The 25869-nt window shown below is 43.4% G+C and overlaps 1 protein-coding gene across 2 annotated transcripts; it reads left to right on the plus strand.

Annotated features, from left to right (window-relative positions):
- Window positions 1-292: 292 nt before the first annotated feature.
- On the plus strand, window positions 293-23397 carry dtx2 (deltex E3 ubiquitin ligase 2). 2 transcript variants are annotated; one of them, XM_036989824.2, is made up of 9 exons: window positions 293-1335; window positions 1921-2506; window positions 12004-12062; window positions 13759-13932; window positions 15462-15523; window positions 16735-16896; window positions 18078-18239; window positions 19651-19740; window positions 22499-23397. In XM_036989824.2, the coding sequence occupies exons 1-9, from the start codon at window positions 1026-1028 to the stop codon at window positions 22763-22765; spliced, it is 1872 nt and encodes a 623-aa protein (XP_036845719.1). In that variant the 5' UTR covers window positions 293-1025; the 3' UTR covers window positions 22766-23397. The 2 variants fall into 2 exon arrangements, with proteins under 2 accessions (XP_036845719.1, XP_021473319.2); XM_021617644.3 differs by lacking the exon at window positions 13759-13932.
- Window positions 23398-25869: the final 2472 nt, after the last annotated feature.

Consider the following 25869-nt stretch of genomic DNA (forward strand, 5'->3'; position numbering starts at 1 on the left):
TTAAACCTACTACTTTCGTATTATTGTTTCCTTCAGAATGTCACGGTATCATGGAGAAATGAAAAGTATATAATCATTGAGGTTTGAAAGGACCAGTGCCGTCAAAAACATAATTTATTTTATATATATTTCAACACTGAGGTTGAAATAATACTGTGAAATTATGATAATGCACTTTTAGTGCTGTTTGAAAAGGCCACATGAAATGTCTGCCTGTTTTGGTGGGATGGAATTTTGGCCTGTGTAGTGACATCACCAGGCAGTAAATTAGTTAATAGACCAATAAGAAAGAGAGTTCCAAAGCTTTCTGCCAATGACAGCTAGTTGTCAGTTTTCCCCTCACCACTCTCAGCAGTCCTAGCTAAATTGTTGCTTGAGAAATTGCTATTTTTGTTTGTTTTTGACCATTTTAATTGAAAACAATCACAGTAAGGTACTTAATTGTTACCCAGAAATGATTTGATATAGAGGTAAAAACGGCTGCATTGGAGCTTTAAAAATACAATGATGTGCGCATGTCGTCATTTGCCAAGCAACGATTGTTCCGACTGTTTGGTTTATCTGTGGTTTGCGTAGCTAGCCCGTTTGAGTTTGTTGGAATGCAATGATTAGTAAGCTAGCATAGCTCAATATATTTCCGCATCTAAAGATTTATTGCTTCGCAAGGTTTGCCAAAATGCTTTTAAACAATTTGCTTGAGTGTTTGCCGCCTGACCTCGAATCAGTCTTCTTGTAAAAATGGGTCATTTTAATAATCCAAGCAAGCTAACTTTAGCTACATCTTGCAAATTGAAGATGTTTTGCTAGCTAGCTAGCTAGCTAACTTAGTTAGCTTAGTTAAGTTTGATCGCTACAATTTATTGATAGGGTAGCAGCAGGGTGTCCTGTAGTTTGGCAAAGTGTTAAAACGTGTTTTGTCCATCTGACTTAGCTTCTTAGCCTAGCTTGCTACGTTAGCTGAATTAGCTAGCATCAGCTTTTTCTATCGTTTACTGAATTTGACGTATCGCTACTATCTGTAAAATATGGCCACTGCCTCTAGCTCATGTGTGGGGATAAATGGGTCTAGAAATGGACCCTCTCTCTCTACACCGACATTGGTAGCACCTGGACAATCTCAGCCTATGGTGGTTGTATGGGAATGGCAAGATGATCTTGGCTTCTGGCGACCATATAGCGGCCAGGTGAGCGGCTATATCGAACAATACTTCTCTCCGCGGGGACACAGAGGTGGGGGTCCTGGCTCCACCAGCATCAGCCTAGGACAATCCGATCCCAGCTTGTCGCCTTATCTCATAGACATACCAAGCTTGAACCAGTTCCGCCAAGATACAGGTAATGGAATTAAGCCACTGGCACTGTGTGTGTGATGTAGCTAGTTATTACATTTACAAATTAACTGAAGCTTTCGAGCTTTGTTGTGCCCTAGCTAGCGCATCGTTAGTTAATTTACGTTAGCTAGCTGTTGTAGTTAGCCTCCATAAACCAAAGATAATAGCATTGCTTATATTGCTAACATCTATAGCGAACAGTCTTGTTGTTTTCCAGCGATGTCAATGTTTTCTTTGGGTAACTAGTTGGGTAGCTGGCTAACTCGAAAACGAACGTGACAGACATGATAGTAGGCAGTGATACAGCCAAGTCTCTTGGTTGGAAAGTGGGGCGGATTGGACAAGTCCAAATGTCCCTTGACACCTGCAGCCTGTGATACAAACTTGTCCAGGAAAATGGAGAAAAACAGCAGGAAGTCTTCTCAATAGCACAGGATGTGTAGTGTAATGCTTAGCTGACATTATGAAGGCACACCACTAGGTACTAGACTATAATACAGACATTCACTGACGTGTGACGTCTACTGCAACATTTTCTGTGCAAGGCACCTTTACCTCTAAGTATGAATTCACTGTGTTGTCTTTCCAGGGAAAACGCGGTCTGTACGCCGTCAATTGTTTGCCCAGTCCTCAGGCTTGGGTAGTGGAGTATATTGGGAGTGGGCAAATGACGAAGGAGGATGGACTCCGTACGAGACTCGCACTTCTATTCTACTAGAACACAGCTACCTGGCACGGCAGGCCACTGCGGATATGGCCTCACACGGCTATAACTACATAGTGGACCTCACAGCGCTGGCCCAGGTCAACAAGGCCACAGGCTTCAGGCGGCAGGTCCGACGGCAGGGTAACTTCCCCTACCCGCTGGCGTCTGGCGCCTCTGTCATCCACTCAGGCCCAGCTTGCTCCTGCCACCAGTGTCTGAGCCACAGCTGCACTGGCCCCATGCCCAGCCGTTCACGCCACTCCTTTTCCTCTGGGCAGCTGAGCCGGCCCAGCTTCCAGGGCCCCAGCAGGGCGGCTGGAGCTCACCCCACCTCGGTGTACTCGCCCTACCCCAGGAGGCCTCTTTCTGTGGGGGGCATGGCGTGGGGAGGTCCCTGGCCCCCGACACCCTCCGCTAGTCAGTTCCCTGGAACTCCACTGTCTTACCCTACCAGTGGCAATGGCTTAAGGTAGGTTGGCTTTGTTTGAATAGTCATTGTTGTCTAATTTAGCAGCTTATCTATTTATACTACCCACTTGAGTAACTCTATGCGCTGATTTTTTTACATTTTATTTTTATTTTGTTTAACCTGGTAGGCCAGTTGAGAACAAGTTCTCATTTACAACTGCGACCTGGCCAAGATAAAGCAAAGCAGTGCGACTAAACAACAACAGAGTTACACATGGAATAAACAAACATACAGTCAACACAATAGAAAAGTCTATATACAGTGTGTGCAAATGAGATAAGATTAGAGAGGTAAGGCAATAAATAGGCTATAGTGGCGAAATAATTACAATTTAGCAATTAAACACTGGACTGATGTGCAGAAGCTGAATGTCCAACTAGAGATACGGGTGCAAAGGAGCAAAAAAAAATAACAGTATGGGGATGAGGTAGTTGGATGGGCTGTTTACAGATGGGCTGTTTACAGATGGGCTATGTTCTGGTGCAGTGATCTTTGAGCTGTTCTGACAGCTGGTGCTTAAAGTGAGAGAGGGAGATATGGGTCTCCAGCTTCAGTGATTTTTGCAATTCGTTCATTGGTCATTGGCAGCAGAGAACTGGAAGGAAAGGCAGCCAAAGGAAGAATTGGCTTTGGGGATGACCAGTGAAATATACTTTCTGGAGCGTATGCTACGGGTGGGTGCTGCTATGGTGACCAGTGAGCTGAGAATAGGCGGGGTTTTACCTAGCAAAGACTTATAGATGACCTGGAGCCATTGGGTTTGGCGGTGAATATGAAGTGAGGGCCAGCCAACGATAGCATGCAGGTCGCAGTGGTGGGTAGTATATGGGGCTTTGGTGGCAAAACTAATGGCCCTGTGATAGACTACATCCAATTTGCTGAGTAGAGTGTTGGAGGCTATTTTGTAAATTACATTGCCGAAGTCAAGGATCGGTAGGATAATCTGTTTTACGAGGGTAGGTTTGGCAGCATGAGTGAAGGATGCTTTGTTGCGAAATAGGAAGGCAATTCTAGATTTAATTTTGGATTGGAGATGCTTAATGTGAGTCTGGAAGGAGAGTTTACAGTCTAACCAGACACAAGTTTATTTGAAGTTGTCCACATATTCTAAGTCAGAACCGTCCAGAGTAGTGATGCTGGGCGGTCGGGCAGGTGCGTGCAGCGATCGGTTGACGAGCACTAATTAAACATAGCCTACTGTTAGTGGCTCTGACATTGAGGATGCGTCTACACAGGCAGTCCAATTCTGATATTTTGCCCAATTAGTGGCAAAGATCAGAATTGGAATGTTTGCGTAAATGCATACTTAAACCAAATTGTTGTTTTGAAGAGATTTATTTATGTTTTTAAAAATAATAATAATAAAAAAATGTATGTTGAGCTATTTGACACATTGGTTTGGGGTTACAATATGTCACAGTGATTGATGTCCTCTAAAGAGGAAGTGGTGATATGCAGAATTGTTTTGCAGTGGATAGGAAACCAGATTTGGGACTCAAAGCTCTGCTCGGTCAATAAGCCAGCTGATGTAAGGGTCACATTACATTAACTGGTGCATCTCACACACTTCCTCCCATTGTTGTTACCATGCGGTCCCTGATAGTAGTAGGCCTAAGCTTTGTCACTCCTTGTGACGAACAAAGCACAGGGAAGAAAGTGTGCATACTAGTATGTTATTCTTGTGACAGTTATTGCTTTTAAAAATTTTTTTAAAAAGCTGTGATGCCACAGAGCGCTAAAATACATTTTGTGTGGAAAAAATGGCAGCATGGCGCAATGTTTAACATAACAATGAACATACTGTGACATTCACGTTGTACTCCAAAGCCTTATCAACTTGGAGAAAAAGCACACAGAAAAGCGTCTGACGCTGGATGTGCTCAACTTCGGTAGGCCCTCTGCGTGTGTAATGTTTCACTATGTATGTATGTTAGACTCCATGGCCGCGACACACATTCTCTTTCATTTTCTTGTGGACGTCTGTATGGTTTGAGGTACAAACTTTCTGAAAATCGCTTGGTAAGTCACTGGTAAGTGTAATATCTTGCGTGGAATTATACTTACTGGCTGTTTGTAGCCTGGAGCAGCTGGCCATGTGGCCAGCCCCTCTTGAGTGCTCCACTTGCTGTGCACGGTTGATCTGTATCTTCCGCCCGTGGTTTGTCATGCTTGTATTTTGTTAGCGTTACACTAGAACTCCTTGTGCATCTATTAATATATTGGTGGCTCTTGCTGCCACAAACTGTTTTCCTTACACCGAATAAGCCGGACGGCAAGTTACGTATGTTGTGAATTGCTTTAACATGCCCGGGCTCTCTGCTAATTACCCTACAGGTTTTTTTTCTTGTTCTTCCCCTGCAGAATGTAAGAATATCGTGGTGGGCTGCCACTACGTTGAGACATTGACTTGGGAGTTCCTTAACGGAGTTACTCCATCAAATGGAGCTGTTTTGTTTTCTGCTTCGATATTAAACCGGCTAGGTAATATTGTAGTTGGCGTAATTATTTATTTTTTTAAGTAAATAAAACGCACACATCAAATCCATTACCAGGTTGCTGATATTATTATTTTTTTTTTTTGTCTGCCTGTTTTTCCCACATGGGTCTTCACTGTTTTTTGCAGAATTTATCCCTAAACCAGGTTCCTATTCCTCTGTGGAGGATTCCCCCTCCTGCCTCATGCTGAGGAACGAAAGCGGGGAGGGGCACAGCGTGTGGTGGAGAAACAGCCTGTTAATCGTCACCGCCATAGGGACGTGCCTAGGAGTCCCAGGCGCTCGGGGTGCCAGAGGAGAGGTGGGCACACCCTTCCTCGGGCACACCCTGATACACGCTTCCTCTGCCACTTCTGCTGATCTCACAGGGAAAAGTGGGAGGAGTGTGTGGAGTCCCCATGGGTGTTGTCCACAATGCTTAAGGGGTACCGACTCCAATTCCGTTGCCGACCTCCATCTTTCAGGGGCTTTCTTGTCACCACAGTGGCCGACCCACTGAAGAAAACCTTGTGGCTGGAGATCTCCTCACTCCTGGACAAGGGTGCCATCCACAGGATCGAGACAATAGAACTGCTAGGTGGGTTCTACTACACTTATTTTGTGGTGTAGTACGATTCTGGCCCTCCGCAACCTCAATGGGTACTTGAAGGTACTGAGGTTTCCACATGCTGTCCCCGGCCTGTGTTTTGCAGGCCGTGTCCAGGGACCAGTGGTTTGTGAAGCTGGACCTGAGGGATGCGTACTTCCATGTTCCTGTTCACCCAGCTCATTGGCAGTATCTCCGATTCGCTTTCAAAGGGGCGGCTTACGAATTCATGGTTCTTCCCTTCGGCCTCTCGTTGGCACCCCACACTTTCACAAAGTGCATGGATGCTGTCCTTGCACCTCTCACATCCTGAGGGTTGTTGATCGTCAATTACTTGGACGATTGGCTGATTTGTGCCCCGACGAGGACCCAGGTTCTGTCAGACAGACATGCTCCTGACCTACATCGGTGGACTGGGCATTACTGCAAACAACAAGAGTTGTCTGGCGCACACCCAGAGGGTGGCCGTCATTGGCATGGAACTGGACTCAGTCCTCTTGAGAGCACGTCTGTCCACCAGAAGGGTTCAGGCGATCTTATCTTGCCAAGACCACTTTCGACAGGTGCGGGTGGTATCCGCCCTAACCTGCCAACGCCTGTTGGGCTTGCTGATGGCGGGCCTCATTGCTGATTCACCTGGGCCTGCTCCATCTCCGGCCTCTTCAATGGTGGTACAACTCCCATTGGCTGTACCCGAAGCGCCACCGCCAGCTGCGAGTGACCACGCAGTGCCTTGGGGCATTGAGGTGGCGATGTCATTCCTTTCTCTCAGGTGGGGTGGATATTCTGAGATTGTGCCACCGGTCAGCACAGACGTCTCCCAGATAGGCTGGGGGTGGTGTGTGTGTGACCAAGGGCAGGTCGGCTGTCGACTTCCCTTGGGGCGGCAGGCACATCTATACACTAGAGCTCTGAGCTGTACTGCTGGCCCTTCAGTCTTTCCTTGTACATCTCAAGTGAAGACATGTCCGTTCTCACCAGGACAACACCCATAGTGGTGGCTTACATGGGAGCTCCTTCTCTGGGCTCAGGAACATCTAGCGTCTCTACGTGCACGTACCTGGCATCCTGAATGTGGCAGCAGATATGCTCTCGAGTGCGGGCCAGCCACCATGGGACTGGAGCCCACATCCCCAGGTGGCGCAGCACTACTGAGAGGAGTGCCCCTCGCTGAAATCCAGCGAAATCTGGCCAGCTGGGCTTCATCTTGCACCTTTGCTATGTACCATCTGGTAAATGTGGCACCTCCCTCTGCGGTTGATTCGGCGGTCCTGGGTTTAGCTTCCCCTTCCGGGGACATCTTCCCGGGACACCCCTTCCACATTGACGCCCCCTGTGTCTCATCCCGGGCTAGGACTTTGCCGCTGGCTGGCCAGGTCCCTCTAGCACCAACTATATCTGTTACGGGTATACAGTGGGGCAAAAAAGTATTTAGACAGCCACCAATTGCAAGTTCTCCCACTTGAAAATTACAGGCCTCTCATATGATAAATTGGTACACTTCAACTATGACAGACAAAATGAGAAAAAAAATCCAGAGAATCACATTGAAGGATTTTTTAAATGAATTTATTGCTGGTATTTTGGTCCATTCCTCCATGCAGATCTCCTCTAGAGCAGTGATGTTTTGGGGCTGTTGCTGGGCAACACGGACTTTCAACTCCCTCCAAAGATTTTCTATGGGGTTGAGATCTGGAGACTGGCTAGGCCACTCCAGGACCTTGAAATGCTTCTTACGAAACCATTCCTTCGTTGCCCGGGCGTGTTTGGGATCATTGTCATGCTGAAAGACCCAGCCACGTTAAATCTTTAATGCCCTTGTTGATGGAAGGAGGTTTTCACTCAATCTCACAATACATGGCCCCATTCATTCTTTCCTTTACACCACATATGTCAGAGTCAAGGCCCGCGGGCCACATCCGGCCCGCAAGAAGGTTTTTTACGGCCCCTGGGATGATCTTGATTTATTATTAGAACCGGCCCGCAGCAAGCCGGCAGCCCGCAGATCTTTTACACGCACCAATACTACATTTCCCACAATGCAAAGGTGACGCACCGAGCAGTAGGCTGCTTCATTTCAATATTTATTGGCACAGCAGTCGTCAGCATCACAGTAAAATTAACTTTCAGATACCCATCAAAAATGGCAAAACGGAAGGTGGATACTGAGAACCGGGGGTTTCAAACAAGGTGGGAGTCGGAGTATATGTTCACGAAGGTAGCTGGAAAACCTGTGTGTCTTCTGTGTGGAGAAAGTGTGGCGGTACTGAAAGAGTATAATCTGAGACGACATTATGAAACGAAACACGCGGACACACACGCGGACGCAACTGTCAAGGCCAGTTTTATTTCGGCAGAAGAGATCGCTAAATCAGCCCGGCCATTTACGGAGGGGGATTTCATCAAAAACTGCATGATTAAAGTTTGTGACGAAGTTTGCCCAGAAAAAAGGCAACTCTTTTTAAATGTGAGTCTGAGCAGAAACACCATTGCCGAGAGAGTAGACCAGTTGTCCATCAATCTAAAAGAGCAGCTTGTGAAAAAGGGAAAAGATTTTATTGCATATTCCTTGGCTGTGGATGAGAGCACCGACATTTCTGACATTGCCCAGTTGTCAATTTTCATCCGCGGAGTGGACTCCAACCTAAGCGTGACAGAGGAGTTTTTGGCTTTACGTCCTATGCATGGCACAACTACGGGGCATGATTTGTATGAAGAGGTGTCAAGATGTGTAAATGAGATGGAGCTGCCTTGGGAAAAACTCGTGGGTTTGACAACCGACGGAGCACCTGCGATGTGTGGACACAGGAGCGGACTGGTGGCGAAGATACGGGAAAAGATGCAAGAGGAAAACGCGACAGGTGAGCTGACAGCTTATCATTGTATCATACACCAGGAAGCGTTGTGCGGTAAAGCCTTGAAAATGGAGCATGTAATGAGCATCATCACGCGCACAGTTAACTTTATCAGAGCCAAAGGTTTGAATCACCGCCAGTTCAAGGCATTTCTGACGGAGTTAGAAACGGAGCATGGTGATTTGCCTTATCACACAGAGGTGCGATGGCTAAGCCAGGGAAAGGTGCTTCAAAGATGTTTCGAGCTTCGTGAGGAGATTTGTCTGTTCTTGGACAGCAAAGGGAAAGACACAACACAACTCCGAGACGAAATGTTTCTGTGTGAAATGGTTTTTCTGTGTGACATTACGAGTCATCTGAATGCAATAAACTTGCAGCTGCAGGGTCGGGATCGTGTCATCTCTGATATGTACAGTACAGTGAAGGCATTTAAAACCAAACTGACTCTGTGGGAGACGCAGATGCGGAAAGAAAATTTGAGCCACTTTCCCAGCTGCCAGACCATGAAAGAGAAGCTCTCTACCAGTGCGTTCCCGAGCACACAGTTGGCTGATAAAATAGGTATGCTTGCCGCTGACTTTCGACGCCGATTTGCTGACTTTGAAGCACAAAAAAGCAGGTTGGAACTGCTCGGTAACCCATTTGCTGTTGACGTGGAAAGCTCACCACCAAACCTCCAAATGGAGTTGATTGACCTCCAATGCAATGATGCACTGAGGGCAAAATATGCGGCAGTGGGTGCTGCGGAGTTCGCCCGTTTCCTCCCCGGCACAATGCCCCAGCTGCGCATCCAGGCTGCTCAAACGTTGTCTATGTTTGGCAGCACATACCTGTGTGAACAACTGTTTTCTTTGATGAACCTGAACAAAACATCACACAGAAGTCGACTTACTGCTGAACACCTCCACTCAATTCTGAGGATTTCTTCAGCTCAGAGCCTTACCCCGAACATTGATGAACTTGTGGAAAAGATGGGACACCACCAAGTATCACCCTCAACCTCAAACAAGTGAACATTACTGTGCAATCACATATTTAGAGTTTTTACTCAGTTCAAGTTTAAAAGTTAAAATTTAATATTTGTTTTCACTGCATGTTACTTCTCCTTAAACAAAGTGTTGTTTTTGATTAATAGATTTTTGCACTTTATTTTTTTGTATTTCAATCCAATTATATTTTAAAAATATTTCAGTTGAGTGGATGATAGAAAATTGCTATTATTGTTTTTTCTTTGAAGTAAATTTAGCCCACTTTTGCTAAAATAGAAAATATAGTCTACTGATGGTGCCTTGAATACCGGTTTCTTTCATTTAATGTTCATGTTATGGGGATATTTATATAAAGGAAATTTGTCTTTTGTGTCTGTTGAAAATTAAAGATTACTGACAGAGCCATAAGAAAATATTGCTTTATTTATCTGATCATATTGTAATATATTTGTTAGGTTTTCAGTAGGTTCAATTAGGTTCACTAGACTATATGCGTCATTTAAAAATTTTTCAATGAACATTCGAACAGTCCGGCCCTCGTCTTGTAGCTGATTTTTTTATTTGGCCCTCCGTCCATTTGACTTTGACACCCCTGCTTTACACGGATCAGTCGTCCTGGTCCCTTTGCAGAAAAACGGCCCCAAAGCATGATGTTTCCACCCCCATGCTTTACAGTAGGTATGGTGTTCTTTGGATGCAACTCAGCATTCTTTGTCCTCCAAACACGACGAGTTTTTACCAAAAAGTTATATTTTGGTTTCATCTGACCATATGACACTCACAATCTTCTTCTGGATCATCCAAATGCTCTCTAGCAAACTTCAGACGGGCCTGGACATGTACTGGCTTAAAGCAGGGGGACATGTCTGGCACTGCAGGATTTGAGTCCCTGGCAGCGTAGTGTGTTACTGATGGTAGGCTTTGTTACTTTGGTCCCAGCTCTCTGCAGGTCATTCACTAGGTCCCCCTGTGTGGTTCTGGGATTTTTGCGCACCGTTCTTGTGATCATTTTGACCCCACGGGGTGAGATCTTGCGTGGAGCCCCAGATCGAGGGAGATTATCAGTGGTCTTGTATGTCTTCCATTTCCTAATAATTGCTCCCACAGTTGATTTCTTCAAACCAAGCTGCTTACCTATTGCAGAATTAGGCTTACCAGCCTGGTGCAGGTCTACAATTTTGTTTCTGGTGTCCTTTTGACAGCTCTTTGGTCTTGGCCATAGTGGAGTTTGGAGTGTGACTGTTTGAGGTTGTGGACAGGTGTCTTTTATTTATACTGATAACAAGTTCAAACAAGTGCCATTAATACAGGTAGTGGAGGGCAGAGGAGCCTCTTATAGAACAAGTTACAGGTCTGTGAGAGCCAGAAATCTTGCTTGTTTTTAGGTGACCAAATACTTATTTTCCACCATTTTCAAATAATTAAATCCTACAATGTGACTTTCTGGATATAGTGAAACATAATTAAGGTTATGTATGAAACCACGGTTACGTGAGCTATATGGATCACTCCAATCCTCCACGGTGCTAGAGGTGCCTCAAAGATGTAGAGAACGTGTGTCGCGGCAATGGGGTGTACATATAGGGGCAGACCCCAGCCGTGACGCAGGTGTACACGGGAGTAAATCTGTAAATCCTCACCTCGGATGTACACTACTGTTCAAAAGTTTGGGGTCCATTAGAATTTCTTGTTTTTGAAAGAAAAGCACATTTTTGGTCCATTTAAAATAACATCAAATTGATCAGAAATACAGTGTAGATAGACATTGATACTGTTGTAAATGACTATTGTAGCTGGAAACGGCGACTTTTTAATGGTATATCTACATGGGCGTATAGAGGCCAATTATCAGCAACCATCACTCCTGTGTTCCAATGGCTTGTTGTGTTAGCTAATCCAAGTTGATCATTTTAAGTAGTACACTGCATTGTACGAGATCTTCAGTTCCCTGGCAATTTCTCGCATGGAATAGCTTTAGTTTCTCAGAACAAGAATAGACTGACGATTTTCAGAAGAAAGATCTTTGTTTCTAGCCATTTTGAGCCTGGAATCGAACCCACAAATGCTGATGCTCCAGATACTCAACTAGTCTAAAGAAGGCCAGTTTTATTGCTTCTTTAATCGGAACAGTTTTCAGCTGTGCTGACACAATTGCAAAATGGTTATGAAATTATCAATTTGCCTTTTTTTTAAATGATAAACATGGATTAGCTAACTCAACGCACCATTGGAACACAGGAGTGATGGTTGCTGATAATGGGCCTCTGTCGATATTCCATAAATGTCAGTTTCCTCCAACGGTAACAATGTCTACACTGTATTTCTGATCAATTTGATATTTTAATGGTCAAATGTGCTTTGCTTTCAAAAACAAGGACATTTCTAAGTGACCCCAAACTTTTGAATGGTAGTGTATATATTTTAAGTAGCTCTCATGTAAGAAAAGGTTTGAGACCCCTGATCTAGTGTTTTCAAACTTTCAGAGAACCGACCACATCAATTTCTCACTTGTTTGCAGAAGCAATGGTGTATGGATTCATTAATGTCTGTTTTCCTGTTTCCTCTGCTGCAGTGTCCCTGCCATCCCTCTGCAACGGAATGGATCCACCAGTGTGAGCTCAGCCCTTGCAGGTAAAGCAGTCCCAAGCAATTGATCCAAACGTCCACCATGGTGGTACTACCTGTATTTTCAGTTACTATCAATGTGAATTGTAGTGGTTTGGATCAAGCATTGTTTCTTGGTGGTGATGGCAGAACTGTCTGCTCCATGAATTTTATACCTTGGTTTTAAAGTAACAGTAAAGAATGTTGCGTGTCTACAGTGACAAGTTATCTATTGAGTGTCAGTCTGTTCGGGAGCAAAACTTGACAAAAATAGAACAAGCATACATTGTTTCAGCCAAATGTGTGGCCTATAGCAAGCTAAAGTCTTAACAAAGATGGCTGATACACCAGAAATGGTCTACATATTCGGCTGCACTGTTCAGCAACCGTGGTTTAGTAAGCTTATCTCATAGACCTGACAGATTTTAGAGGCACACCTTTTGTTTATCAGCTATTAAAGCAGCAATACAAATCTTTTTTTTTGTGATTTCATGGCAGTGACCATAGCTCCTGTCGTTGGTGAGAAAGTAATTTGTGTCTCTCTGGACAGCTGGCCTATCGCTGTACATCATCTCCACAGACCAGGCCCTGTTTTGCTCTGGTCGTTTGCCCACCCACGATGGCGTTTGTTTTCCAATGTAGTCTTGGGTTTGGGGGCTTAGTGAAAAGGGGTTACTTTATTTTTATTTTGTATTTTACCCCCTTCTCCCCAATTTTGATATTGTCTTATCGCAGCAACTCCCCTACGGGCTTGGGAGGTGAAATTTGAGTCATGCATCCTCCGAAACATGACCTGCCAAACTGCTTAACACCTGCTCTCATAACCCGGAAGGAAGCCAGCCGCAGCGATGTGTCGGAGGAAACACTGTTCACCTGATGACCTAGGTCAGCCTGCAGGTGCCCGGCCTGCCAGGAGTCGCAAGAGCGCGATGAGCCATGTAAAGCCCCCCCGCCCTATGGGACTCCCGATCCCTGCCGGTTGTGATACTGCCCGGGATCAAACCCGGGTCTGTAGTGACACCTTAGACCGCTGCGCCACTCAGGAGGCCCAGATCACTATTTTTATTTTCGTCACTCCTAGGGTGGTGGTGTGTCATCCAAACTTGTTTTTTTTGCTGGTTATTTAGGAATGTCCAGAATCTCTTAGCTAGCAGTTTAGCTTTTTACGCTGAGAGGACTATGCCGTTGAGCCAGCAGATAGGCTAGCAATGGATACTGACAGCAATTCAGCTTCTTTTGTTAGTGACTGTTCAAAAGGTTATGATGAGCCATGATCTGTGAGGAACACATTTGTGCTGAAATGTTTTGTGGAGGGCTAATGTGAAGTTAATTTGACAGTTTCTGAAGATTTTCCTTTGGCATATTTTTATTTAATTGTATTGAGGCAGAACCGAACAATAGCGCTTTTTTTAAAAGGAAATCAATTACAGAACTGCAATAAATGCACTTTATCATATCAGCCCACATTTATTAGTCCAGCACATGTTATTTACTGTATAAATCCTGATGACTTATTATTCCTGAATCTGAATCATACCAAGCTGGAAGCTCCTACCATACTTCCCAATATAATTCCCTCTTGTCCATGAGTAAGTCCCCCCCCCCCCCCCCCCCCCCCCTTAGTCACTCACTGCTTTATCCACCATGTCTCATCTGTTTGGTTTCTCCTCCCCCTGACTGACCCCACCCCCTCTGCATGTCTCCCCGGGGCCTCTCACTCCAGGCATGGCCTCCATTTTGATGTCAGCAGTGGGACTCGGCGTGCGCTTCACGAGTGCCCCCCTCCCGCACCCCTCCTCCTCCGTTCCTCCTCCCCCCAGCAGCACCAGCAGGCCCGCAGGCTCCAAAACTCACAGCAGCAGCTCGGTTAGGAGGGCAAAGAGGCAGCACAGGACAGGTAGCTACGCCACCTTCCCCCACCAACTCCCCATTGGCTTGCATCCAGCTCTGAGCTTTGTCACATCCAATGCTTTCCATCGTTGTCATCCCAAATCCCTAAGTTGGAATATTTGGCTTGTTATGCATGTTGATATTTTTATATGTGCCTTGTGGTTAAAAACGAATGCCTGCCTTGTGAAACCTTGGAGACGTCCGAGCCAGTATTTCCTATTCTCACTCAGTTTTAGGATCTCACTATTCAATACACAATTCTTAGAATCAATGGGAGTGGTGGGGGGAAACTGAAATCTACTGGGTTTGACTTTACTTAAAGGTGATTTGCCAAAAAACATGGACATTGCACGGTGTCCCTATCACTCCCATTGACTTTCAGCTTTTTTTCGTGGCTGTTTAAAGAAACCTGAACCATCGATTTACATTTTCTCCTGGCGCACACTATTTTCAGGGTAAGGAACCTTCTATCAATAAATTGTAAAAATATCAAACTTATCCTTTTAAAATCAAATATTGTGTTCTTAACCTGAATGGCATCAAAGGCACTGTTTAGATTTTCTGCAGGCTTGTATAGCTTCTTTTCATTTTTCCTTTTACATGTGCTCTCTTCTATCGCATTCCAATGCTCACTTTCTCTAAGAATCCTTTGCCAATCTGTGACTCAATCATTCCTATCCATAAATCAGTGAGTTGTAATTGTTGCTTGGCAGTCGACAGTGTTCATTAGCTAACAGTTGTGTGAACTAGGCCCTAATCTTGCTGTTTGGTTACAAAGGTTGCAACTCAAAACAGAACCCCTAAACTCAACGCTGAGTTGCTGACATACCCTGTAGCTGTTCCAGAACAGACTGATACTCACAAATCATCGAACAATGAAGCGTCATCCCAAATGGCACCCTATTCCCCATAGTGCACTGATTTTGAACAGAGCCCTATGTTGTGAATAGGGTGGCATTTGGGACACATCAGCCCCTAACTAAGGAAGAGTGTGCTTTTGGTACATTGGTGGATAAGTGTCAATCTCTAACCCTCTTCTCTCCCATTCATCCACAACTGTCATGCATTAATACTGTGTGCCTCAATCTGTCGACTCGTGTTACATCTTTGAGCAGCGCTTTTGTATGGTACAGATTTGCCAACAAAGCCGGCCAAAAGTTTGAGCTGCAGTGAAGTGTGTAGGCTACATCTGCAGGATGAGTCGGTTATTTCTGCAGAAATATAAAATACAACGAAGTGAATTGTCAGTTAGTGTTTTAACTATATGCTATAAAATTGTGTTTTTTTGGGGGGGGGGGGGGGGGGGGGGGGTTGGACATTGTGTTCAATAGCAAACTGAAAAACAACTAGGCTACCACTAGTTTCCACTGAAATGATTTAAAAAAGCAATACTAAAGACGTTTTTATTTAATTTCTTATTTTAATCCCTCCTGTGTTGTCGTATGTCCTGTCTGTAAATTGAGGGCCTGAGTGTGGTTTTGTCTGTCATCTGGTGGGCGTCTCTCCAACTCTGTTCATTGTCCGCTGTCCCCCCAGCACATAAACCAGAGGATGTCATTCACCGCTACATGGAGGAAGTGGCCTCTGCTCAAGACGAGGTACGCATTTCAATGTCAAAGATCCCCTCCTCCCTCGCCTCTTTCTATTGGTGTGGGGTGAAGTTACCCCTAGATGCTTATCTTTGGTCATTTTAGCATTTTCCCCACTAATGGTTAAGGTTAGGTTTCCACTAGATCTGTACCTAGGAAAACTTCTCCCCGCCCTCTTTACTCAACACTCACGGAAGAAGGGCTCTTGCAGGAGAATCAGTCATGTTTCCTCGTTCTGGTACACTGAATCACGGTAGGCATGAAATAAACTATGTAAACAAAAGCAGGTAGAGTTCATCTCAGATCTTTTGAAACCATTTTGTGAAGATTCATTCATGACACAGGTGATTTAAAAAATATATATATATATTTTTATACTAAACCACTTTGTATTGAAGAAACTTTATTTTGCAGAGAAAGTGCAATATGCAAGTTGAAAGAAATATGATTGCGCTAAAATGAACACAGGTTATTTCTAAAGTAGTTTGAACAAGCCAACTGCGATTTTGCATAGAAATAAACAATACTCCATCCATATCACCAAGTCATCCCAACCTCAATTTAGACTCATGATATAATATCATATACAGATCCTGTCATTCTTGTTATCATGTAATTACATGTACAGCATAACCTGGGGTGAAAGTAGGTATGGTCTGGTACAGATTCTCGGCAAATGAAATGGTGGAAAATGAGATGCTAAGATGCTATTACACCCTCATGTATTACTACCACGTGAAAAATGTGCGAATGGACTCCAAAATGCGGTGTGGTTTGTTGAGCACAATTTTTTGCCAAGGCAGTGATGACTGACTGAGGCGAGCAGGGACAGCAGTGGAGGCATCAATCATTTAAGGCTTCAAGTGAAGACCTAATGACAATCGCTGAATGTCATTAGGCCTACACTTTTTGATGTTTTATAACCATGTCTCTTTCCATTGATCAAATGGAGGTTGCACAGTGCAATGTTTGGATGCTTGAGTTATTTGAGTGGATGAACGTGCACAGGTAGCCTACATGAGTCTTTTGAAGTGCTTTGTTTGACAAACTGATGACATGACTGGTTTATGCCACATTTAAATGAACTCTTAAATGTCAGATCTTTTACTTTTTGGACCATAAATAAATGTATTGCCCGTGCAAATGTGTGTACAGACCTCCGTGTAACGGGAAGAAATTAAATCTATTTTCACACCTTAATATATTGTCTCTGGATTTAGGACTGCATCATCTGTATGGACCGGCTGTCGTGTCCGTCGGATTACGCCGTGGCGTCCGAGGGAGCACAATCCATCCCACCCGGCGCTGTGGGAAAGTTCACCAAGTGTGGACACACCTTACACATGCTCTGCATGCTTGCCATGTACAACAATGGAACCAAGGTGGGTGCCACAGAGATCCTAATAATGACTTTCAAATTTAATTCAATGGCTTGATGTCTTGAGCCCACATATTGTCCTAAAAAGACATTAACGTAAAATAAGACTTAAGGAACTATAAAGGCATGTACTTGCTTTTTATTTATTTTACCAGTTAAGTTGACTGAACACGTTCTCATTTATAGCAACGACAGTTTTTTATTTTTTATTTTTTTTATTAAGAAAAAAGACTGAATAGTTACAGTAATGAAGCATTATAACTGCAGGCTAAAAGTTGTTACCCACAACATATCATAAACACTATCACATATGGTGAAATCAGGCTAACATTTTAGTTTATGGTGATATTCTTATACACTCTGTGGCCAGTTGAGTAGGTTCACCACCACGTTCAAGAAAATTGAACTCCAACAAACAGTGAGTCACATGGCTGTGGCTTGCTATATAAAGCAGACAGGCATCGAGGCATTCAGTTACTGTTCGGTTGAACTTTAGAATGGGCAAAACAAGTGACCTAAGCGACTTTGATCATGGTATGATCGTTGGTGTCAGGCGTGCTGGTTCCAGTATCTCAAACGACCAGTTTTGTGAGTGAAAACAGCTCGTTGAGGAGAGGGGTTGAAGGAGAATGGCAAGAATCGTGTGAACTAACAGGCAGTCCACAAACAGGCAACTAAGTGGTGTGCAGAACGGCATCTCGCAACGCACAACTCGTTGGTCCTTGTCACGGATGGGCTATTGCAGTAGATGACCACAACGGTTTGCACTCCTACCAGCTAAAAACAAAAAGCGGCTCCAGTGGACATGTGATCACCAACACTGGACTACTGAGCGATGGAAAAACATTGCCTGTACCGATGAATCCCGGTTCCTGTTCCGTCATGCTGATGGCAGTCAGGATTTGGCATAAGCAGCAAGAGTTCATGGGCCCCATCCTGCCTGGTGTCAACGGTACAGGCTGGTGGTGTGATGCTCTGAGTAATGTTTTCCTGGCACATGTTAGGGCCCTTGATACAAATTGTGAAACATTTGAATGCCATATCTAGTAGAGTCCATGCCCCGATGAATTCAAGCTGTGCTGGAGGAAATGGTTGTTCAGACCTGGTACTAGATTGGTGTACCTTATCAGTTGAGTGTAACCATTTTTAAAGAAAATGTGCGATTCTGACTCTGTCCCCTTCCAGGATGGCAGCCTCCAGTGCCCGTCATGCAAGACAATCTACGGGGAGAAGACTGGGACCCAGCCCAAGGGCAAGATGGAGATCTATAGTATCGCACAGTCCCTCCCCGGCCACCCAGACTGTGGAACTATCCAGATAATTTACAGCATTCCCCCTGGGATACAGGTAGAGAGACGGAGACACACACACACACCGCTCACTCATTAACACTGGGTCTGGGGTGGGCATTTCTTAGTCCGGGCAGGTGTGCATGCAGGCTTTTGCTCCACCGAAGCAGTAACAAAAACGAGGCTTGCCACTATCCTAAGGTTCTTTCTGACTGAAACCATACCATTCAGATGGGCCAAGAGATACAGATGCGGGATTGGACCTGCGCCTTCCCCTCATGTCAGTATTCTCATCTATCTTCCCCGTCACCAAGCCTACTGGTTAAGATCATTGAGCCAGTAACCAAAAGGCCGCTGGTTGGAATACCCCAGCAGACTAGGTGAAAAATGTCTCTGTGCCCTTGAGCAAGGCACTTAACTCTAATTGCTCCTGTAAGCAATGTTCCCTCTGTTTTTTTCTGGCACTGAGAATTTCAGGTCTGCTGGGGGAAAGAAAAAAAAAAGAGAGAAAAAAAAACAATGGCGGAAATGCATCCCATAACATGAAAATAGCTGCTCTATCCTTGAGCCTACAGTAGCAGCCAATATATGATGTTCAATGTTGTCCTATATTCCATAGGACTATGCAATATGCAAGGATTGACATTAACCTGTTTAGCCACTTGTCTTTCAGACAAGGTGACTGAAAATGTTAGGGTGTTTGACGCAAGAAACCACTTTACAAAATAAAATGCATTATTATTCCCATACCACTTATTACAGCGAATGACACAAATTATGCTACCCTCTGCCTATTGGCTACTTAGCTTATTCAAGCTGGTCTCAAAATACAACACTACCCCCCTTTATGACAAAAAAAGCTCTTTACCGGACTCCCTTTTCCATTATGTCCAGAAATGTTCATGCTTTGTACTCTTGTTGGAAGCAATCACTCCCCTATTGCTGACTACAAATTTAGCTATAACTGGGCTAATAACTAACTAGCAAAGGATATGAACAAAATATGCATACGTGGCTACATGCAGCTCTTGCTTTGATCTCAAAACAAGCGCATATACTCACAACCACAGCTGTATAAACAGTCCAGTTCAAAGTAAATGACACAGATCCATATATGCCAATGGTCTTTCTGTATATAGGCCCACTGCAGCTTTTATTGGTTATGCCGCACTGGTTGTAGATTATGGGCTGAGTTGTGGGCAATAGAATCCTACTCCAATGCGTTCTGCCTACAACAGAATCCCTTGTGTAGTTTTTGTTTCGGGATGTTGCATTTAAAGTGGCTATTGCGTTGATTCGATCACAATTGCCACGGTAAAGGGAAACGTTGATGGTGTTAATAGGGAAAACTCTAGAACATCACTCAATGTTCTAATCTCGTGTTTCTCTCTGTTCTGCCCGGGGCTACTGCATGCACATTGACTGTAAATCGCTCTGGATAAATTACTAAATATTATTTATCTCTCCAGGGTCCAGAGCACCCTAACCCGGGGCAGCCATACACCTGTAGAGGCTTCCCTCGCTTCTGCTTCCTCCCAGACAACGACAAGGGCCGAAAGGTAAGCAGCTAACACAGCCTCTATAGCAGAACGGACAGACTCTCTGCAAACCGAATCAAATACAAAAATAAGCATTTCTTAAGACCACATAGTTCCTCTGTTTCAGGCCGCTTTCTTTAATTTGGTCTCTAATGAACAATCCTTGTATGTGATAAAAAATAGTCAAGTCTGATTATGCAGTTTCAGTAAAAATGCTGAGTGAGATTTAATAATGACATGTCTACCTTGATGTAGTGTGCCAATTCCTCATTACCATATTAATTTGATTTGCTACTCATTGCAACCAAATCTGATACTCAAATTGTTTTGTTGACTTAATTTATTGAATGCGTATTTACTGTACAGTGAGGTAAATGTTATGCTGGGTATATTGATAATGCATCCCAATACATTTGCAAAGTAAATCAATTTCCATATCTGATCTCTCACTGTCAATGTGAAATCAAATGCACATATAGTGCCTTGCGAAAGTATTCGGCCCCCTTGAACTTTGCGACCTTTTGCCACATTTCAGGCTTCAAACATAGATATAAAACTATTTTTTTGTGAAGAATCAACAACAAGTGGGACACAATCATGAAGTGGAACGACATTTATTGGATATTTCAAACTTTTTTAACAAATCAAAAACTGAAAAATTTGGCGTGCAAAATTATTCAGCCCCCTTAAGTTAATACTTTGTAGCGCCACCTTTTGCTGCGATTACAGCTGTAAGTCGCTTGAGGTATGTCTCTATCAGTTTTGCACATCGAGAGACTGCAATTTTTTCCCATTCCTCCTTGCAAAACAGCTCGAGCTCAGTGAGGTTGGATGGAGAGCATTTGTGAACAGCAGTTTTCAGTTCTTTCCACAGATTCTCGATTGGATTCAGGTCTGGACTTTGCCTTGGCCATTCTAACACCTGGATATGTTTATTTTTGAACCATTCCATTGTAGATTTTGCTTTATGTTTTGGATCATTGTCTTGTTGGAAGACAAATCTCCGTCCCAGTCTCAGGTCTTTTGCAGACTCCATCAGGGTTTCTTCCAGAATGGTCCTGTATTTGGCTCCATCCATCTTCCCATCAATTTTAATCATCTTCCCTGTCCCTGCTGAAGAAAAGCAGGCCCAAACCATGATGCTGCCACCACCATGTTTGACAGTGGGGATGGTGTGTTCACGGTGATGAGCTGTGTTGCTTTTACGCCAAACATAACGTTTGAAAAATTGAAAAAGTTCAATTTTGGTTTCATCTGACCAGAGCACCTTCTTCCACTTGTTTGGTGTGTCTCCCAGGTGGCTTGTGGCAAACTTTAAACAACACTTTTTATGGATATCTTTAAGAAATGGCTTTCTTCTTGCCACTCTTCCATAAAGGCCAGATTTGTGCAATATACGACTGATTGTTGTCCTATGGACAGAGTCTCCCACCTCAGCTGTAGATCTCTGCAGTTCATCCAGAGTGATCATGGGCCTCTTGGCTGCATCTCTGATCAGTCTTCTCCTTGTATGAGCTGAAAGTTTAGAGGGATGGCCAAGTTTTGGTAGATTTGCAGTGGTCTGATACTCCTTCCATTTCAATATTATCGCTTGCACAGTGCTCCTTGGGATGTTTAAAGCTTGGGAAATATTTTTGTATCCAAATCCAGCTTTAAACTTCTTCACAACAGTATCTCGGACCTGCCTGGTGTGTTCCTTGTTCTTCATGATGCTCTCTGCGCTTTTAACGGACCTCTGAGACTATCACAGTGCAGGTGCATTTATACGGAGACTTGATTACACACAGGTGGATTGTATTTATCATCGTTAAGTCATTTATGTCAACATTGGATCATTCAGAGATCCTCACTGAACTTCTGGAGAGAGTTTGCTGCACTGAAAGTAAAGGGGCTGAATAATTTTGCATGCCCAATTTTTCAGTTTTTGATTTGTTAAAGTTTGAAATATCCAATAAATGTCGTTCCACTTCATGATTGTGTCCCACTTGTTGATTCTTCACAAAAAAAATACAGTTTTATATCTTTGTTTGAAGCCTGAAATGTGGCAAAAGGTCGCAAAGTTCAAGGGGGCCGAATACTTTCGCAAGGCACTGTACCTCTACCGTAACAGATACAAAAATACAGGTTAACTTAAAGGAAAGTTATTTATTTTATAACTGAATGTCTTAGTAATATGTTGACAATTTGAGGGGTATAATATATCCTCACTTTGTATAAATGCCTCTGTCTCTATTCTGTCTATTGCTAGCAGCACCATTTCAACAAGTCATATTCTTGGGATGTGTAAAATGTACATGGGCCTAATCACCTTCATTCGCTAACTCGCACTTTCGCCAAATAGCTTCAGCCGGTTGTGCGACCTTGGCAAAGTTTGCTGTTGGATATCTATGGAGATCATCAAATTACAATCTTTTCTAGTTCATCTTTTAGTTCTCATTAAATTTGTAAAAATGTACAATCTAACACTTTTGACATTTATTTTTTTAATCTATTCTTAATCTAAACACTACTCATATTTCAGAGCACATGTTAAGGTTTCAAATGACACCAAGACTGGCTTTGTACCATCTATGTAATTGTAGTGTCTTAAATAAGACCAAGGTAATGCCAAAATGTCCCAGTTCAATCAATTTCTAAATTGTTTTGCATACAGACTTCAAAGGTATGCCAAATATCCTTTCCCCAAAGGACCTTTCCATGGATTTGATTTCCGGAAGATCCAAAACATCATAAATGTGTGGAGCATGTCATCTCTAATTTCATTTTTATTTCACGTCAGGTGCTTGAGCTGCTGAAGGTAGCGTGGACGCGGCGCCTCATCTTCACAGTGGGCACGTCTAGCACCACGGGCGAGCCCGACACGGTGGTGTGGAATGAGATCCACCACAAGACTGAGATGATGTCCAACGTGTCAGGCCATGGCTACCCGGACCCCAACTATCTGGAAAATGTGCTGTCCGAGCTGTCCTCCCAGGGGGTGACCGACGACTGCCTGGTCAAACAGGAGGGCCCCAGCCAGGGAGGAGCGTCAAACTCTGGACTGTGAAACTGACCCTGAATCAGTTTCCTCAATGTCACTACTTCAACATAGAGAACATATTCACATTCCCACTTGGATGTTTTTTTTTTTTTTATCTTATTAAATATTCAATGCGAAGCAATGTTATGTCAAAGTGCAGTGTGCAGAATACTGCACATACTGATAATGTGGGGTTTGTTGTGGACTTGATTTGCTGTAGTAGCGCTCTACCAGCTCTTGGTTTAGTCACCTGTTCCCTATATAGTGAACTTCTTTTGACCAGGGCCCATACGATTCTGGTCAAAAGTACTGCACTGCATAGGGAATAGGGTGCCATTTGAGACACAACCCTTTTCTTAAAAAGTAATGTGTTTTTTTTTTTTTTTCTTTTTTTTGGAGCAGCCTGATGTGTCGCACCTCTTGGCATGCTCCATGAAAGGTGGCAGCTCTTGCGTGGGAACACAGACGTCGGTAGCACTTTAGTTTTGACAGTGCATTTAATTAACACTTATAGTAATTACCAGGTTAATATCTGTGATTGTTTTTCAAATTGGTATATTATGCAAATACTTTAGTGATATTTCTCTTGAAAAGCAATGTAGGCCTACTTAGGCAAATCACTGTATACACAAACACATTAAATACTATACAAAATGGTAGCAAAGTGAGTACCTGCTTGATTGTGTTATAATGGGAGGGGGGAGAGAACTATAATTGGTAATTTTCATATTTGTCAGTAATGAAAGCACTGTAAAGGAACAGATGTCTAAATGCCAGTTCATTAAGAAGCATAACATGGAAGAGAAACTTCTCACTTTGCCTTTGGTTCAGCATAATATAAATATTTAAATGCATTATTTAACCATTTGTAATTTGTTTTACCCTAATTTGATGGGAAACACGTGGATTTGTAATGCAGACTAAGCTGGGCCTGTATTCACAAAGTATCAGTGCTGATATTGATCAGGTCCTCCCTGGCCTATGTAATCTTATTATCTAAGGCAAAACTGATCCTAGATCACCCCTCCTACTCTGAGATGCTTTATGAATATGGACCCTGATGCTTTGCTACACCCACTTAGAGCTACAGAGAAGTATGGAGACCTCCTTAAAGTTTTTAACTTTGGAAGCGTTTGTGCATTTTGGAAAGCTTACAGGGACTCTTGACCTGAGCCCTATACTAGTACATTGTTTTGAGGAGTTGGCAAGGTAACTTTGGTCAACTCTTGAGTTAACAGGTACCATGAAAGTGGGTCATCTTTGAGCCAGGTACATTTTTAAATGGCAACGAGTCCTTTAGAACTAACCAGCTCCAGGGCAGGCTGTGTTCACATTGCCCTAAAAAAAAGTGAACTGGGCTGTGGAATTCAAGCGAACTGAACTTTGACCAGCTCTTGATGGTCTGTTTGATTCTCTTCGGGGGCTCTTGAGGGGTCTGAGATCCTTTTGGAGTGTTCACAATGCACAAATTAAGCAAACTGCATGCGTTCACAAAAATTGCCTGGAAGGGGGGGGACCAAGTGTGAAAACACCCTTAGAAAACCTTGAGTAGATCACACTTAAAAAGAGGAAGGGAAGTGCTACTAAGATTTCACTTCAATTGTACCTACCCCCTAGCTTTGCACTAGAAGATTTAAAAACAAAACGACTTTACCACAGGTCAATTCACTTTCTCTGACAATCTGGACAAAATAGCATAGCCATCGAGCAGTCTGAATTTTTCTTCTTCGGCATGTTTAGGGTATATTAACCTGGATCGTTCAATTCCACAGCACTGCTGTCCAACATGCAGTTAGGTGACATTTTACTCGGTATTCAGGTGTATGCAAGCATTTTGAAAATGTTCTCCGCAATAAAGAACTGCTAAATGAATTCCATGTTACTCGTTTGTAGTGTTGACTAGCATAATTTAAATAATTTAAGTATCTTTGGTTCTTATTCTTTAGCAATCGATTGAAAATAATTAATTTTACTTTTTGAGGTGTTAGGAAAGGAGTTCGTGCCAAAGCTACATTCTAAATCCCATCCATAGAGTCCAGCAGCAACTGGGTCAGGTTCTGGTAAGTGATGAATTAACTGCTTCATCTGGCCCGACTCAAAATTCAGGATAGAGGACGCCCTGTACCCTGCTAAAGCCAAGCTGTCTTCCTAGACACTAGTTCGGGTGTGCAGATGCTGTCTCTCCTGGACACCAACAGCCTCGCTAATAGCGATACTCGGCACTTGCATCCAACATCTGGTCCGCTTACTTTTCATGTTAAATTCAGACCGGTTATGGAACAGTTAATTAATCAGACATAGCGAGTATACATATTCGTAGGATGACTAGTATGTTTATGCCACGTTCATAACAACTGGGAACTCGGGAAAAACGAGCTCCGACTGGGAAAAATGTATTTGATCGGTATTCCAACTCTCCTACCTCTTTCTAGAGCTCCGACCTGAAGATCACGGACATCATGATTTGAACTCATATTTTTTCCCGAGTTCTTAGTTATTTTGAACGCGGCATTAGTAACAGAGGGCACACATGATCACCATGACATAACCCTAGGTATTGTGATCTCGAATAACCTCATATGTCACTATTGCGTCAGGTATTGTGTTGCGAACATGCAAACAATGTGAATCTTGTTTTCTCTGAAATGAAACTGTAGTATTTGGTGCTACTTCTTCTGTAGAGGGCAGCATTGTATCAAATACATAAATATACCAGCATTTCATTTAATTAATTCCCTCCCTTACATCAAAGATACCACATGCTGCTCGAGCAGATAATCATGGATACCTTTCCATGTATCGTCGTTGCCGCTACACGTTTGCAAAAACACATAGACCGTTGCTGAATACCGGTATCACCAGAATTTCTTCCAGTTTGGCTGAAGACGGTAACAGAGAAACTGAGTAATTTTTTAAAAATCATTAGAGAATCTGTATGTGCTTCTTCTCACTTCAAATGAATCATGAAATATGCTGTTTCTGTGGTGTTTTTTCAATCTGTCAGTCTTTTTCTGTCACCTCCATTCTTGTGCTAATTAATTGACGCTCCCCCCTTGCTGCCACCCTATCATCATAGCCCCAAACTTTCGAGATAAACATTTATACTAGGGTTGCAAAATAAATTCCCTAGT

Source organism: Oncorhynchus mykiss, chromosome 10, assembly GCF_057628025.1.
Source record: "Oncorhynchus mykiss isolate SJ-2025 chromosome 10, ASM5762802v1, whole genome shotgun sequence".
NCBI classification, from domain to species: Eukaryota; Metazoa; Chordata; class Actinopteri; order Salmoniformes; family Salmonidae; genus Oncorhynchus; species Oncorhynchus mykiss.